Source organism: Mustela lutreola, chromosome 12 (assembly GCF_030435805.1).
Source record: "Mustela lutreola isolate mMusLut2 chromosome 12, mMusLut2.pri, whole genome shotgun sequence".
NCBI classification, from domain to species: Eukaryota; Metazoa; Chordata; class Mammalia; order Carnivora; family Mustelidae; genus Mustela; species Mustela lutreola.
Window position 1 is genome coordinate 84,715,434 of NC_081301.1, and position 18,033 is coordinate 84,733,466.

Here is an 18,033-nt window from a genome sequence, read left to right on the forward strand (position 1 = left end):
GTCTGGTTACCAAATATAAGTTTTCCCGCCACAGGAGTTCTCTGTGACACCAGCTGGGTGCCCCCCACTTTAACTCCTGATACAGTCTGCCTGGAGATAGTGTGAGATACCACAGGGGAAGGGGTCAGTCTCACAGGACCCTCTCCCCCATTTCCCACAACTTCAGCCCCTAGTCCAAAACTGTCACTTGTGCTTCCGACCAACTGTAGATCTATGGGCTGCAGATTGGAGGTTCCAGTGAGCCCCTCTTTAGGTGTGATTGCTAGAGTGGCTCACGGAACTTAGCGAAACATGTAGGTTGACCATTTTATTAAAGGATGTGAAAGATCCAGAGGAACATCCAGATGGAAGAGGAGCGTAGGGCAGAGTATCTGGGAAGGGGTGTGGGGCTTCCATGCTCTGTCCCGGGGTTGCCACTCTCCCAGCACCTGCAAATGTTCCTCCCAGTAGCTCTCTGGACTCTGTGCTCTTGGGATTTAATGGAGGCTTGATCAGTGTGTATATTTTCTATCATCTTGCAAGTACCAAAGCATCATAAAGCTGAATGTTTTTTAAAACATGGGAGGTTTCCTTTAAAAGGTAGATAACTGACACATTATCTCCTTTACACACTGAGACCTTGTTGCAGTGGTTGTAAAAATAGAAAAAGGGTCTAAAACAATGACAGAGAATGGCAAGAAGGTCATCAGGAGACAACAAGATGTAACCTTTTTTCAGGTGGGGTAGCTGGATAAGTTTTGCAAAACACCGAATGTGAACCAGTTGACCTGTAGTAAGCCTGGAAAATGACCGGCTATATGGAGAATCTGGAATAATCCTGGAATATGAGTGACTATATGGGGAAAAAGAGAAGTTGAAGATCTACGTATGGGGGCCTGTGGACCGCTATCACTAGGGAACCAAGTTCCAGTCCATGCTGAGGCAAAGACCAGAAGTTTAATTCACTGGAAAAAATGAATGGGAAAGAATAAAATTTATGAAGGCATGACCTAGTAGAGAGTAAGGATGAGATGTAGGACATAAAAGAAGGATATTGGTTAAGTCAGCTTTGGGAAATGAGCAGGCAGTAACCACCCTCCCCCTGCCCCCGCCCCGACCTGCCCCCGCAACAGCTCCTTGCCCAGCCTGTACAATTTTTTGCTGAGGTTTGAGTGCCCGCTCTTTTGTTTTGAACAATTGCAAGCCATGTTTCTTTAAGTAGGCATTTCAAGGTAGCTATTACAAGCTTTCTTCTAGTGAATGTGTACTGTATATTTTTCTGTATTTTAAACCCTTTCTCTTTGTTTTAGATGTATCTTAGGAACAGCATAGTTACATTTTGTTATCCAATCTAACAGTCTCTGTCTCTTAACTGGAATTTTTAGAACCTTAGGGATATAAATGGTTTAAGTTAACTTGTCCCAGATTTGGCATGTAGGGCCCCCTTCCCCTGTGTCCATTTGACATCGCCTCCTTTCTGGCATCACCACTGTTCCAGGCTCTTCTTGTATTCTCTCTTCCGGGCCCCGAGAGTAGCCACCCTACCCCCCTACAAAGGATCCCTGGTTCTTTTTAATAGAGAATAGTACGTAGAAACATTTGGTTGATTGTACTTGTAGAAGGCTGAAATACGCACAAAGATGTTTGTCGAAGTACCATCTGTAATAGACTGTAAAAAATAGTCAACTATAATGGTTCTCTTTGAGTGGTAAAATTAGAGCTGCGTAACTGTACATTCACTGCTCTGCTGGGCATTGTGGTGGACTCACAAGAAACTGAAGATGTGTGCCTTTACTCATGTAACTTATAATCTAGTTAAAAAGTGTGGATTACATGAAAAATAATCAGTGAGCAAAGCCATACTACATTACATGAATTTTAAAGTAGGCTATATTAAGAGAGTGAGCAGTAGAGCTGGAAATTTAGATGGATTATATTAAAACTTGCTTTCAGCAAGGTTTGGGAGCATGACTAAAGCTTGCATTGGGGAGTTGGAGCTCTCTAGGTGGAACACAACATGAAGAGAGGTACAATATGACCTGAGTATGTAAAAAATCCCTGGGGTGTTTAGATCTAAGAAGACAGTAATGCTGGAGGCTCTTAAAATAATGGAGCAGGAACATCACACACTTTAGAGCCGGACGGACTTCTCTGAGGCTCTCCGTGTTTATAATAGGGCTTCAAAGGCATCGGGATGGTCTAGGACACAGCAGTGCTCAGTAAATGGTAGCTGCTGTCATTTTTGCTAGTCCTAATAAAACTAACAGGAAGTTAAGCTTGACAGAATAGTTTGATGGTGAACCATTGTTTTCTTCTGAAAAGAGTACTAACATACATATTCATAGTCATTTTTCCTAGTGGTTTATATAGGGTAAGAAAAGAGGAGAGGAAGAAAAACGTTTTAACACTTAGTAAGTATGTTCCACAGAGTGATGAGCCTTTTAGGAGAAACTGTCCTGTTGTTACTCTTAAATCCTGTGATTAGCACATTGTATGAGGGGAAGGGGACGTGAGATGGGCACTGGACTTACAGTTATGCCAATGAAAGGAAAAGAGAAGATTGTTTAGGTTAGTCCTAAAGTAACTATTGAATGATAGTGTGGCCTGGACGAGGCTGACGACGGACTGGGCAGAACGTGAGAGATTGAAAGCCTGGAGACTCTGGTTGGAGTCGGATCATAGTTCTTGGATACATGGAATGAGAAAATAGTAAAGGGGGAATGTCATTTTAAAAAGCTGTGGTTGCTGTCACTGACTGAATGCCTTCTCTGTGCCAAGGGTACTGGGTGTTGTGGAGCTGGGGACGGGTCCACAGGCCCACGATCAGTGAGTGTTAGAGCTGAGATGTGAGTCGTGCACTTAAAGAGCCAGATCTGGTGTCACATCTTCCTTCCAGGAAACCTTGCCTATAACTTCCCACCACGTGCACACACTCTCTTAGACCTAGGCTGGCTTGAGGACCCTTCTGTTTTCACATGATACGCAGTCTGCAGCTGCAGTTGTGCATTTACTTAAGGAATTACAATTACAGTATACTTTCGGAATTTAGGGACTCTGATCCAGGTGCTCCCTCAGTGACCTCAGAGTTACAGGTGTAAGGCTCCTATGTGGGGAATCACAGTGCAGCCCTGGTATGCCACAGGGACTCCCTCCTCACTAGTGTGGGCCCAGCACTCAAATGGGCCAAAGTTTCAGGGGTTTGGACACATGCCCTTGGCAGATGTAAAGGTTCTGTTCTCCTTTTTGTTCGTTTCACCTACTGCCCATCTTATAATTCATTTTGGCATTCTACCACAGCAACTAGTGCCTGTTTATATTTAAGTAATTCATTCATAATATCTTTAAACCATAGGTCCCCTACTTTACCACTTTGAAAATTTGGCAAATGAACTTTCCATAGAATTGAGCTATGAAGATATAAAAAATGTGGTTCTGCAGTATGGATTCCAGGTGGAGGTAAGGGTGGACGGCGTTTCGCTTCCTACGCGCTTAGGAATGGGAATATCATGACAGTTCCTGACTTGGCTTCTTAATTGTTCTCTCATCCACAAAGTGAAAATAATAGTTGGCTTTTAGAATTATTAGGCTTTGGCATAGTGTGTGGGTAAATGGAAAACTAATCCCTGATGTCATCAGTCAGCTCTCAGTACATGGCAGCTTCCCGTTCTCAACAGTGTCGGCCCTGGTAGCCGGGCAGATACCAAACCCAGGAGCGTCTGGAGGAGCAGACGGAGTGGGGAGGGCAGTGACAGCGTTCACTGTGTGTACTTCTGTAGTGTTCGGTCTTTTTAATCATGCGATTAGAAGGTTTTATGACACTTGGATTTGTGTTTTAGTTGTATGTTTATTTAAAAGCATTTCATTCATTAAAAAAATAAACAACAGATTTGTTCTTAAAAATGAAGAGAAGCAATGTAACAGAGTCATGGAGAGCTCCAGTCTTATTACTGGTGTGACCATGAGCAATCTGTTCTTTGTAAAGTGCGATTGCTAATAATGCCAGTCTTAAGGGGGTATGTGTATGTGAGAAGTCAATAGAGTACGTTTGCAGTGGTACCTGTCACAAGTACTGTTTGTATTATCCTCATGGTCATCGTCATCATTAGGATTATCGTTTGCATTCCAGGTGGAAAAAGAATCTGTCTTGTCAACATATACTGTGAATGATCTCTCCATGATGAAATACTACTATGAATGTGTCTTGTTTGTGGTCCGTAAACCGCAGTAACATTCTCAAGTGGTATCAGCAGGAAAAGAGTTTGATAAGAGCAAATCCTGAAATAAACAACTCAAAATCAACTCTCCCAATGACAGGACACAACCTCAAATCAGTGGTGCCTTCTTATTCCTAACAAAATTTAGAAATAGCGTCTATTTTCTTAATACGTCTATTGCTTTTTCAGAAATATACTATGCCATGCATATTTGTACTACAGAAGTAAAAATGGAGGAAATGTCTTCAAGTATACATTTTCCCTGAAGCCCAGAATTGTCTTTCAGTAGAGAAAACTTTATCTCCAGTGGTCTTCATGAAGCTGTCTGTTGCAAGTCTGCCATATTAATGACTACTAGTATCGAAGTCCCCCCAAATCTTTGTTTTGTGTGCATTGCACATATTATTTTTAGAAGAGTCTGAGGATCCTCTGTCACATTCAGCATCTGGAATTGGGACTTCCGTTTGCTTTGGACCTAAGCAGTCCATTCATAAAATGTGTGTGTGTCCTTTTAATCACTCAAATTATTTTTTTTCTAGCTCAGCTGAATTTAGAGAAGCATCAACCATTTCATTTTTATGAAATGCTGAATTTAATAAGATCACAGGCCAGTAAAATGCATTTAAGCATTCAAGTAACTGAGAGTCTTTGGGGCATACTAACCTGAACATTATTTGAAAGCATACTCATCATGAATCACTCTGAAATGTATGAGATCTGAACACACTTTCGTGAGGCACAAGCCTTTATTCAAGGTACTGCTCAGAAAATGGGGAAATAATAAAATCTCCCATTTGAAATGTATGATTTTAAACTAGAAGTGAATACAGTTTGTCAGTGAATGTTTACAATAATGTCTTTTCTTTAAATTACCTGGATCACAAAAGCAAGCACTTTTTTTTTTTTTCCCAATAAACTGTCATGATGGTATTACCGTGGGGAAATTCTGAATATGAAATTCAGGGATAACTTACTGCCCGTGGTCTGTGTCTTCAGTATTGTAAGCAGCAGCCATTCATGTAATTTTAGATCAACACCACTTTTGTTCCCTGATAGCTGGAGTTGAAACAGTATATGCTGCTTTACATTTCTACCTCTAGCAGATCTTTTCTATTGGAGGGAGTTTTCCTTTATATATATTTTTTATGTTTATTATTTTGTTTCTAGTAGCTTGGAAAGCAGAGATGACTGATTTGTAACCTTTTCTTGGGAAAAGGAAGTACTCTTGTTGGATATTTTCACAGGTGTTGATGATGGCATTAAATGACCTCTGTGGCAATTTGAATTAGATAGACTTAATCTCAATAATGTGCTGTAGGATTAATGTCATGTTCTAATAGGAAAACTTACTCGTGAATCTTTAGGCCTTTTTTGTTAGGTTGGGAGAGTCCACGCAATTTGGCATCTTATTAGTAGGAGCTTTTCCGTGGCCAGTGAGGGAGTTCTTGTGGCCTTTGCTCCTGTTATGCAGTAAAGGGCTCTGTGAAGTTTATTTGACTTGCTAAATTCTGGAGGCTTTAGCCTCTTGAGTTTAAAAAAAAAATCCCCAAAACTATTTCTCTTTTTTGTGTCTCCCTCTACCCCCAATACTTGGCAGACGTTCAGTTATTAGAATTTTCATTAACTACCATGTGAATGAATTTTCAATTAATTGGTAGGGGGGAAAATCCAAATTTGTTTTTGTTTGTTTCAGAAAAAAAGAAAAGTTTAAAAGGATCCTAAGTATTTAAAAAATCCACTGAAATGAAAGGAATGCAGGCTGTTTTTGAGTAATATAGAAAAGCTTTTTATTCACTGACTGGTATTCACTTTTTTACTTGTATCAGAACAAATGATCTTGTTTTTTCTCATAGAGGCAAAAATATATTGGTAGCAAGGACTCGGCTTTATTACTTAAAATTTTGGCTATCAGGTTTTACTCTTTAATAATATTACTTACATTTCTAAATTACAGCTTAGCTTTTCGTTAATTCTGAAATCAGTTATTTCATTTGTTTTTAACTTCTCCTATCATGACTACTGTTTTTCAAATATTCTACATAAATCTGCATCACTTTTTTTCTCATTGCTTTTGTAGTTAATATATTCGAAACTTGAAAATTGTGGTATCAGTCAATAATAGAAATGTCACTGGAGGATTTAATTTTCTATTTGTTATGTGTAGTCCTAGCTACTAAAGTATGTAAGCCTTAAAATTTTTTGTTCTAATTCCTTATATTAGCTCGATATACAAATGTTTTCATTTTCATAAAGCAGGAGGAGATAGGTCATTGTGCTTGCTTCCCCCCCTTTTTTCCATATTCTGAAGCGGTGCAGGTTAGGGTATTTTAATCAAGTGAGCAAGATGGGAAATGTAAAATATAAAGAGAAGCTGTATAAATCACAGTATAAAATTATGAAGTTTGGGAACTGTAAAATGTACTGTATTTATATGTAATTCTCATTCTAAAAGTTGCCACAAAGGCTGAATTGGAAGCTTCATGTCTGCATGAAATTTCCTATATTTTTAATGTGTATGATGGACTTAATTTTTCTTGAATATTAAAGTCTGCCAATTGCTACGAAACAGTATTTGCTTGGTTGTTTCCATCTAAGTCAGTAGTAACTGTAGATGTGGGAATTTGAATTCTTAATCCTTAGATGAGCTTATTCTTATATGCTTCTAGACAGTCAATAATAAGAGTACTTGGTCTTTGAGTATGTTAGGCCTTAATACTATTTAATCTTGGTCTTTGGTTTTGTTAAATAACAGAAAATAATTCTAAAGGACACCAGTACAAGAGAGTTCCAGGACCAGCCATTAGTAGCAGAACCGATGGACTTGGTGCTTACTCTGGGTTTGTTCCCCTGAACTGTTGTTTGCCATCTCAGGCAAGATGCTCTAAGTGTGTTGCCTCATCTGTAAGAGGATTGATACCACTTACTTCAGAGGGTTTAAGGCGGTCATGTGCTGCTGTGTGTGGTATCCTATGTGAAAGCACCTGGTAGATAGACAATGTAATTTCACTCTGTGTTGACTGCTGTATAGTGATAGAAAAAGATGAAGATAAGTCCCAAGACATTAATGTTACGGTGAAAAAAAAAAATTCAGTGGAATCCTGGGGGGATTCAAAGATGACAGGTATGTATGTATCGATTCTTGAATATTAAAGTTTGCTGGGAATTGTAAAGAAATTAAAATGGTAGGTAACGGGAGAGAAGGCATAGGCAAAACTTAATGGAGGGTTAATCTCACTTGTAGAAACATGCTAGTACCTGCCTCTTAGAGAGTTGGATTATTTCTCTTGGATACACAGAAGCAGAATCATCCATCCAGCCAAAATCATGTGCATTTTCAGTCAACTTGCCTTTCAAAATGGTGAACATTTTCCATGCCACCAATAGTGTTTTGGAATAGCTTTGCATCCATTTTCTGGCCAGTACTAGGTTTTGCTAAACTTGTCATTTTTGGCAGTATGACAGGAAAAAGTATATAATTTTAATATTCATTTTTTTAACTTACAGAAGTTGAACAATTTATTTAAGTGTAATGTCCAAAGAGAGGTATCTTTTTTTTTTTTTTATAGATTTTATTTATTTATTTGCCAGAGAGAGATCACAAGTAGGCAGAGAGGCAGGCAGAGAGAGAGAGGAGGAAGCAGGCTCCCTCAGGGCAGGAGCCCTGAGATCATGACCTGAGCCGAAGGCAGTGGCTTAACCCGCTGAGCCACCCAGGTGCCCCTCGAGAGGTATCTTTAATCTGCCAGTCTAGGTTTTCAGCTGGTATACCAGACAAGTCATTGGCAACCATCCAAAAGTTCATAAACCTGTGTCGAGCTCCATCAGTGGGAGGGCTGGCCAGTCTCAGAGCACTGCTTTGAGTTCTAGCTACTGATAACAAGGGCCTGCTTCTGGATTTACCCGGCTGCCTGAGTGACTGATGCCTGAGTGACTACAGCCCATTGGACCCTGCTAGGTTTCAACGTAGCCAACCAGGGATCTAGGCCCAGGAGTTCAGCTAATGTCTGTGAGTCAAGAGGCCCATTGAACCAACGACTTTGCCTTAGGTGTCAGAGTGGGGCATTAAGTTTACCTCCAAAGGAATAGCTGCTCTTTTCTCAAAGCACCATTGCCCTATTCTCATGGCCAGCTACACCCTTGAATATGCTATTTGTTTTGACTTGGAAGGCTTGTTGGGTCCTTTTCACCTTGGTAGTCATCAGGTCCAAACTGGCTCACCTCCAAATGAGAACGTCAAACCCAACGAGGCATCATTCAGTCTCAAAAGCTTAGGAGCAGATTAATAACTTCCTTCTTTTGTACAAAGGTGTCTTTGGTGATTGGCATTTGATTCTGTTGTAGTACTTGGCTATGCCTGTGAGAATTTAGGCAGCCAGTAAGTCTTTGAAGCTGTGGGTTCTCTCTTCTGGAGTTCAGTATAATTTCTGCTGGACCACCCAGGAAGAAACAGCCCTTGACCGTGACCCTTAAGTGGAAGGAAATGTGCAGGCAAATAATACATCAGATCCATGATACATGTACTGAATTGGCCCAAAGGGCCTCAGTGAGAGGTTATTTTTGAGGTGTCTGACTACTTAGGAAAAACAACTGCGATTTTTCTTTTTTCCTTTTTTTTAGGCCTGAACGTAGGTCATTACAAAGGCTTAACCTGGCAGGTTCATGGAACAAAGCTGGCCTCGCTGGACCAGACTTGCTACGCTGCAGTCTCTAGTGGGACTTGCAGTCAAAAATGCAGGCTCCTATGCACAGCGGCAGCCCTGGCCCAGTGCCTGTCAGCAGCTTTGGGATGAGCCTTCCTCGGGGGGCCTCTGCTGACACCTGCTAATAGGAGGAGGGCAAGGGGAAGACTTGGAAACCACATCTCTATACTCCCATTCAGTACTTGACCCACTCCTAGGTCCTCCTCCTCTTCCACCCCACCCTCCAGGTCTGCAAGCTTGCAGGAGCCTGTCTGGACTTCCTTTAGCAATGAAACTACTACTGTGTCTGTGCAGACCCCGCTGAACCCTGACTGGTGTGCTGTCCCGGGATGAAAATGGAGCAGAAGCTCCCTGTGGTTTGACTGTGAGTTTCGTCTTGGCTTCTTGTATTCACCTGGTTAGCCACCAGCTCTCCCTGGCTCAGATGAGCCGCTAACAATTTTTCACACCTTCCTTCCCATCACAAGCCCTGTCCATACTATCAGTTCAATTCAAGTGTCTTTTTCCCCTATAGGATCACAGAACCAAGAAGTTTAACACGTGCATTACGGGCTACAGCACAGCAGCCAGGAGACCAAGTTGCCTCCAGCTGGGAGGCAAGTCCACGGAGACAGTGGGAGGAAATGGTGGGAGGGAAGCCTGATTTTCTCCATTGACCTGACTCCAGAGTTAATGTCCGAGCAGACTGCTGCTTCCTCCCCCGTGTGCTTCCAGCATCCAATGCATGCCCAGCTCCTAGGGCCCTTTACTTGGTGCTCGAGCACATGCCACTGTGCTGTCCAGTCCAGTCTTCTAGCTTTGGCCATCCCGGCACCCAGAGCCCCAGCTTCACTGCCAGCCACGTTTGGCTGTGGCAAGACTTTGCACTGATAGGCAAGCCTTCTTCCCCACCTTCGAGGGGCCACCTACATTCAGTTCAACCAAACGGCTGTTTTCAGGTCCTCTGTATTGAATAGCAGATTGCTCATTGCTGACTTTAATCTCAGTTGAGGACTGTGTCAGCAGATGCAGCCTTATTGCCTCTGGCTGGGGCCACAGGGCTTGCTGCTCTATGGTGATAATATCCCTATCTCTTCCTGCGGGGAAGAGTGAGCAAATGTGGGTGTCATTTGGGTGACTTATCTCCAACCCACCTGTAGCTGTTCATCACTACAGAACACAAGGGCCTCATTACTTTAGGCCATATTAACCATGTAGGTAAGAGCATCTGCTGCCGTATCCTAGGATTTCTCATATTCCTGAACTGGCCTGTAGGACCTTGTCCTTCCGAATCTGGAATGCCAAGTCTGTCAGCATCCCAGACTTGTCAGCAAAACTGTGGAGTCTGGGGCTTGGTCTTAACCCTTTTGACGAGTGAGTGACTTAGCCTATTCGTTTCATGCATGCTGCCAGAAGACAGGAGAAGTTACACAAAAGTAGAGGGTTCCTGTGTGCCCTCCAGCTTTCACCCCAAAGTAACATTTCACGTAACTATAAGACAGTAATCAAAACCATGCCATGGACATTGGTGTGATTCTGTTACTGAACTATAGACCTTGAAGCATGCCAGTTTTTGCAAGCTCTTATCAAAAAATCCTACTTTTCAACTTTCCGATTTATTTCTAAATTGGGTTTCTTATTGATAGTATGTACCTAGGTCTTGCCTTTTTATTCATTCTGATTGTCTTTATGTTTTGTTGTCTTGTAATTGGGTATTTAAACCGTTTACACTTTAAAGTAATTATTGACATGGGTGAATTTAAACCTACCATTTTGCTAGTTTTCTACTTGTTCCATTTCCTCTTTTTTTCTCCTTTCTCATTTATTCCTGGGCTTATTTTGTTGATTTCATCTCCACTACTGGCTTATGAGTTACAGCTCTTTACAAAAAGAAGTTTCAGTGCTTTCCTTAGGAAAATATACATTGTTATTCACAGTCCACCTTCAAAGTATTATACCACTGATTATATAGTTGTATTACCACTCCTACAATATACTTCCAATTCCTTTCTTCCAGCATTCATGCTGTTGTCACACATTTTACTTTAATGTGCATAATAAACCCCAGAATACATGGTTACTATTTATGCTTTAACTGAATTCTTTTGTAGCAATAAAAACAGAAATATATTTTTTACTCATCTTCATTTTTATAGTTTCTGGTGTGTGCTGCTTTAAAGATCTCTCTACAGATTCTCTCTCTCTCTTTTTTAAGATTTTATTTATTTGACAGAGACCGAGATCACAAGTAGGCAGAGAGAGAGAGAGAGAGAGGGAAGCAGGCTCCCCACTGAGCAGACAGCCTGATGCGATGCGGTACTTGATCCCAGGACCCTGAGATCATGACCCGAGCTGAAGGCAAAGGCTTTAACCCATTGAGCCACCCAGGTGCCCCTCTACAGATTCCCTTGATAACTTCTCCCTTCGGTATAGCCTCATTCCTCTCCCTCCTGAAGTGTGGGCTGCAGTGTCTCACTTCTAATGAAGAGACAGAGGTAGAAACGTGTGACTTACATGAGCCCCCCGCAGCAGCTATCCTGGATATCATATCGTAAGCCAGGAGGCCTGGCCTCCTGACCTGCTCCAAGTCTTTCTCTTGATCACCCAATGGAAGGCCATGAGAAAAAACAAATCTTGTGAGTGAAAACATCCCCTGTGTCTGAGACTTTTCCAAACTGAGAATGGTAACCCACAACTGCCAAGAATGTAAAAATTTTTGCAAGTCATGAAGGACTTCCATTCTTCAGTTGGATCACTTGGCATTAAGGGAGACAATGTCATGAGGACATTTCAAATAACCCCATGGAGAGTTCCACGTGGTGAAGAAAGAAGGCCTTCTCCAAACAGTTGCATGTGTAGAATGAGCTTGAAAGTGGGTCCCCCAGCTCCAGTCAAGACTTCGGATGAAGCCCCAACCAACATCTTGACTGCAACCAGGTGAGCAACTCTGGTCAGCAACCCTAAATGACCCAGCTAAGTTGATGTTGAATTCCTGACCCACGGGTGGAGAAAATGGGTCAGGTTTATTGTAAGCCACAGAGTTTGGGGGTAATTTGTGACAAAACACTCTTCACTTCCTCGTGTGCATCCAAGTTTCCATTTGTTAGACATACTTGCACCTGAAAAATTTCCCTTAACATTTCTCATTGCAGGTCTGCTGGCAATGCATTCTCTAAGATTTTGTCTGAAAAATCCTTTATCTCAAGTTTTATTTTGTAAAAGATTTGCTGAATACAGAATTCCGGGTTGACCTTTATTCTTTATAGACCACCATTGTTGAGATGAGTATGCTGCTGTCATTCTTATTTTTGTCTCTCTGAGTGGGTTTCTCTTTAAACTGGCTGCTTTCAGTTTTCAGCAGTTGGATTGTCTATGCATGTGTGTTTTGGTTTGCTTTTGCAATTTACCCTGTTATACCTGTGTGGTCGATGTTACTATTTCTGAAAAATCTTATCTCTTCAATTATTCCTTCTGCCCTACTCCCTTTTCTGGGACTTCTGTTGGATGTACATTAGATGTCTTGTTCTTGTCCCACAATTCCTGGATGCTCTGTTGAGGTGTTTGTTTTTTATTTTTATTTAGTTTATACTTTTTATTTTCTTCTTTATGTTTCCTCTTTATGTTTCCTTATCTTCACGTTCCTTGAATCTTTCCTTGAATGTTCCATTCTAATAATGAGCCTGTTAAGAATTTTTATCTGTTAGGCTTTTTACTTCAAGCATTTCCACTTAAACTTATAATTATATAATTAAGATTATATAAATAATTTATAATTTTTTAAAAAGATTTTATTTATTTGACATAAAAAGAGATCATAAGTAGGCAGAGAGGCAGGCAGAGAGAGAGGGGAAGCATGCTCCCTGCCAAGCAGAGAGCTTGATGCAGGGCTCCATCCCAGGACCCTGAGACCACAACCTGAGCCGAAGGCAGAGGCCCAACCCACTGAGCTCCCCAGGTGCCCCCAATAATTTATAATTTCCAACTCTCTGCTGACATTCCCTGTGTGTCAATGCATGTTGTTCACCATTTCCACTATATCCTTTAATATGTTACAGGAGCTTGGTTGATAAAGACTTATAACCCCAATATCCTGCTTAGCTCTGAGTCTAGTTCTATTAATTGCTTCATTTCTTCACGTTTTGTTTGTTTCCTCCTGTTGCTTTTTTCCTGAGTGTTCCGGTATTGAATTCGATTTGTTGTGTAGAAAAGCAACAAAAACCAAGCTGACATAAACCGTATTTATGGCCAGGTATAAATATGTGCCTGATAGGCTGGTATGGTAGGCTGAGTCAATCTTGCAAGAAGTTGAGTTGGGTTTGCATTTTATCAGCAAGCAGTGCATCACTGGCTTCAACCTCTGCTGGCAATAACTTGTTTTTCCCTTGTGCTTAGAGTAGAGGACAGGATGTCAGATGGTTTTTCCCAGTGTTGTTGCACCCTCTCCAGCATTCAGCTGTGTCTGCATGCCTGTGCCACAGAGGAATTCTTGCTACGTGCTCCTCCCTCTACCGCAGGGGTAGACTACCATTCCTTGTGAGTCTGTGCTAGGTTCATGGTGTGAAAATGGGAATTCTTGTCGTCTTAGAGTAGCCCCAGTCTTAGGCAGCCTCTATCACATAGGCCTCATAGGTGGGGTTTTCTCAGCATTCCCATCCTCTTCTCCATGTATTTGTAGTTGGTTTTGAGCAAGAATTTCCTTTATTTTTCCTCTAAGGATCCTTACCATTGTCCTGGGGATAAGAGGTTTTCCTACCTCCTCCCTAAGGCAGAGGGGGTTTAAAGGTTCCACTGCTCCCTAAAAAGAAACAATGTCTGTCCCTTCCAGTCTCTGCTTTACCCCAAGTCTTTGTCTTGAGCAATGGAAGGCCATGAAAAAAAATCTTAGAGAAGTGCAAACATCCTCTGTGTAAGAGACTCCCGAATATTCCAATCTGAGTTGCTAATCCACAACTGCCAAAATGGAAAAATTTCTGCAGATTTCTTAGCTTATAAAACAGCCACTTTTGACACAAACTCCTACATCAAAGTCAAAGGAGACTTGATAACTCACAGCAATAGCATTAGCCCAAGTATTAATTTTGCCCAGTACCCTGAGACCCAAATCTCACAGAATGACACAAGACAGTGCTAGGTGACACTTGGCACAAGCATTGGGTTGTATTACAGAAAGATCTTGAGCTTTGGAAATCTGATTCTCTCACGATGGGCAAGCAGTAAGTGTGACTGACTTTGCAGTAGGAGAAGATACTATGCTAGATGGTAAATAAACCTACCCTTTGTTCCAGGAGACAGTCTCTGTCTTCCAAGCATATTCACTGTACATATATCCTTGAAAAGATAATCTAGAATAAAGTTAGCCAGTACCTCCGCTTGCAAAATACGCTGAAATGCAAAAAAACAAGGGAAATTGCTCCCAACAGAAGATAACAGAAGGCAGAGACTAAGTGTTGGCCTATAGTAAAGATATTTGCAACCCAGACAATGCAATACCAAAAAAATGTACATGTAAATATGTGTATATACATGCAGACCTTACTTTTTTGACTAAATACGGTTTACCAATTGTTCTATATCCATACACGTAAATTCCTTTAATAAAATCTGCATGTCTGTTTGTATAATACATACACACAGACACACAGTGCTAACAAGTAACATTTAGATTGTTTTCAACCTTTTGCTATTCAGCTTTATATTACAATGAGTAGTCCCAGTACATACTGCTTTGTGTCCATTCTCAGCGGACACATTCATACTTCTGGTGTAAATTCCTGAGGGTGAGCAGTGCATTTTAAAATTTTCATAGATTTGTCAGATGGCTCTCTTAAAAGGTTACATTTAAAACAAAGTATCTGTTTCTCAATATCTTCACTAACACAACCCATTATTAAATATTTTAATGGTGGCCAAGCTGATGTTGAAAACTACATTAAAATCTTTGGTTTTTTTGTTTGTTTGTTTTGCTCTTCACTATCACAGACACCTGGGAAGGAAGAAACCAAGTGCAGGAACACAGACCTGGTCAGTATCCCAGCTTCAACAATTACTGTGTGGTCTTCACTTTTTCCTTCACCCCACAAACACTGAGAATCTGCATTGTGTCAGGAATAAGGCTTGATCAAAGGTCAGAAGTTATTGTTTTTCCCACCAGAGCTTACATAGCAGAGGAAAGGTGTCAAACAAGTAATTACAAAACAACAATGAAAACAAGTAATTAACTAATTGTAAGAACTGAGGTCACGGTCATAAGGGACACGTACAGGGTACTCTGAGCAGTAGGGAGATGCTGACTTAAGAGAAGACTTTCCTAAAGAAATGATTATTTGAGCTGAGACCTAAAAGAAGAAAAGAACTTATCAAATACACATGCAGATATGATCAAGAATCTGTATTACATATTTCAAGTGTTCCTGCTATAATCACCATTTACTTGTACCTTAATTAGTACAAAGAGGAAAACTGGTATTTTTCCAGTCTGCAAGGAAATTTACACAATTTTTTTTTTTAAGATTTTATTTATTTGACAGATCACAAGCAGGCAGAGAGGCAGGCAGAGAGAGAGGAGCAAACAAGCTCCCTGCTAAGCAGAGATCCTGATGTGGGGCTCAATCCCAGGACCCTGGGATCATGACCTGCGCTGAAGGCAGAGGCTTTAACCCACTGAGCCACCCAGGCGCCCCCACAATTTTCTTTATACTGGTTGAGTTCTTACAGAATAAGTCAGGTATGTCATAGTCAATGGTCTGAACATTACAAGGTTGATGAATTTCCTTTTGTATATTATATATATTAATACACAGCATATAATATACTTATATATAATGAATAAATACAATTTCCTACAACAGACAAGGAAGCAGTCATATCTCAAAGTTAAAAGTTATACAACAATGTAACCTTGAAGTCAAAGTAAAAGGCATTTCCTGCCAAGCCTGGCAGTATGCCTGAACTGAGGATGTGATGTGTTGTTGACCGTCTGGGGACCGGGGAAACCAAGGCAGCTAGAGTCTGCAGGACAGAGAACCTGAGAGGAGGGAATTCGACACAGAGAGCACTCTGGAGATCAGAGCAGAGCCCCCTCCCAACTCCGAACACGGATTTACGGAGTACTGATGAAGGCATGTGTGTGAAGTGATCTCCCAAGGCCAGACCAAGAAGGACCAACAAAGTAAACCTGGAATACCTGGTCTCCAATAAAAAACTGCCATGTATGCAGACACAGAACAAAACATCCTTAGAGATTAATCAATGGGAACCAACCCAGAACCAATAAAGATGTTAGAATTAGGAGAGAAGGACATTAAAACATGAGTATAACTGTTCCGTATGTTCAGAAAGCTACACAGAGATGCACAGAAGACTTACACTGAACTTCTGGAGATAGTAAGCACATTGTCTGGGATAAAAAATACAGCCTTTGAGATTAACAGCAGAAAAGGTGTGAGAAAAGAAAAGGTTTGTGAACTTCAAATCACAGCAATAGAAACTAGCCAAAACACTATGGGAAAAAAGGCCACACTGGCTTTTCTGCTGTCCCAAGCTCAAGCCAGATGTGCTCTTACTTTAGCACATCTGCACTCATTATCTCCACCTACAATCAGTCACCATAAATGCTCAACTCACCCCTGATTTTCCTCAGGTCCCTGCTCAAAAGTCTCCTTATCCGAGAAAAACCCTTCTTGACCACCTAAGGTAACCTCACCCATCCTTACTCTGTTCTTCTTCAGCACCTGACAGATGTACTTGTTTCCTGTCTATCTCCCTCAATATAAGCTTCACTTGGGGAGTCACGAAATGGATTTTTGTTTGTTTACTGTGTTAACTCTAGAATTTTCCATGGTCCAGTTATACTTCTGATATGAGTACCTGGTTGGATAAATGACGGGATATGGCGGGGACACAAGATTGGACGAGGAGATGCCTGTGAAACATCCAAGCGAAAACAACGAACAGTCATTCATTCAACAAACAGGTACCGAGCACCTGATATATGTCAGGCACTGTTCTAGGTGCTCGAGTATATTACAAGTGAAGAAAGAAAAAAAAAAAAAATGAAGAACCCTACCCTAAAGGAGCTTACTTCCTAGAGAAGGGCACAGTAAGAATAATAAGTAAGTTGAGTCCTGTAATAGATTGGAAGGTGATATGTGCTATAGGCAAACAAACAAACAAAGTAACAAACAAATAAATCAGGCAACGTGAATCTCAAGAGTCCTGGGAAGTGCTGAGTGAGTTGAAAATTTAAATAGGGTGGTCAGGGCTGGATTCATTGAGAAGTTGGAAAGGGTCTCGTGCTCTGGGGTGAGGTTTATCTATTAAATTTGCAGTAATATGGGGCACCTGGGTGGCTCAGTGGGTTAAAGCCTCTGCCTTCGGCTGGGGTCATGATCCCAGGGTCCTGGGATTGAGCCCCACATCAGGCTCTCTGCTCAGCGGGGAGCCTGCTCCCCATCCCCCCGCCTGCCTCTCTGCCTACTTGTGATCTCTGTCAAATAAATAAATAAAATCTTTTTTTAAAAAAATTGCAGTAATACCTGCCATGGAGTTCCGAGGATTAAATGAGATATGGAAAACGTCTGGCAAGTACATAGTTGCTAAAAAAAAGTTTTTAAACCACTTCCCCACCCTAAATGCTGTAGGGCTTTAATCAGTCTGAAACAGGCAAATTTCAAGATAAGCAGAACGTTAGTGAGTGCGCATCCCTTCTTTACCACGAAGACGTGAAAAGTTTCCTTCTTTGTTGCTTTGCTATTAGTAAGGATGAGTTCTGAGTCATTATCCATAAGAAGTGCTGGGGAAAGAAATCAGAGAGTTGCTTAGACAAAATTATCGGACAGGAAGAAAATCCCGTTGGGTCCATATAAAAGTGCCCCTGGATGGGGGGTGAGGGTGGGAGTGAGGGGCTGCAAGGTTTCTGCTTTACATGAAGTGGCACAGTGTTAACTTGAAGTCAGCTGTGGAAAGTTAAAGATGTGTATTGCAGGGGCACCTGGGTGGCTCAGTGGTTAGGCCTCTGCCTTTGGCTCAGGTCATGATCTCGGAGTCCTGGGATCAAGCCTCACATCCGGCTCCCTGCTCGGCAGGGGAGCCTGCTTCCCTGCCCCTCTCTCTGCCTGCCTCTCAGCCTACTTGTGATCCCTCTCTCTCTCTCTGTCAAGTAA

At 41.5% G+C, this 18,033-nt stretch overlaps 1 protein-coding gene across 2 annotated transcripts in view; it reads left to right on the plus strand.

The window, feature by feature from the left end:
* Positions 1–18,033, plus strand: part of CARNMT1 (carnosine N-methyltransferase 1) — a 51,878-nt gene extending 33,845 nt beyond the window's left edge. Inside the window, exons 7-8 of one of the 2 annotated variants that reach the window (XM_059143578.1) lie at positions 3,332–3,435; positions 4,106–6,759. In XM_059143578.1, coding sequence (XP_058999561.1) covers positions 3,332–3,435; positions 4,106–4,207 — 206 coding nt within the window. In that variant the 3' untranslated portion in view covers positions 4,208–6,759. Of the gene's footprint in view, positions 1–3,331; positions 3,436–4,105; positions 6,760–14,851 lie in introns of those variants that run through there. The other variant, XM_059143577.1, reaches the window with a different exon arrangement.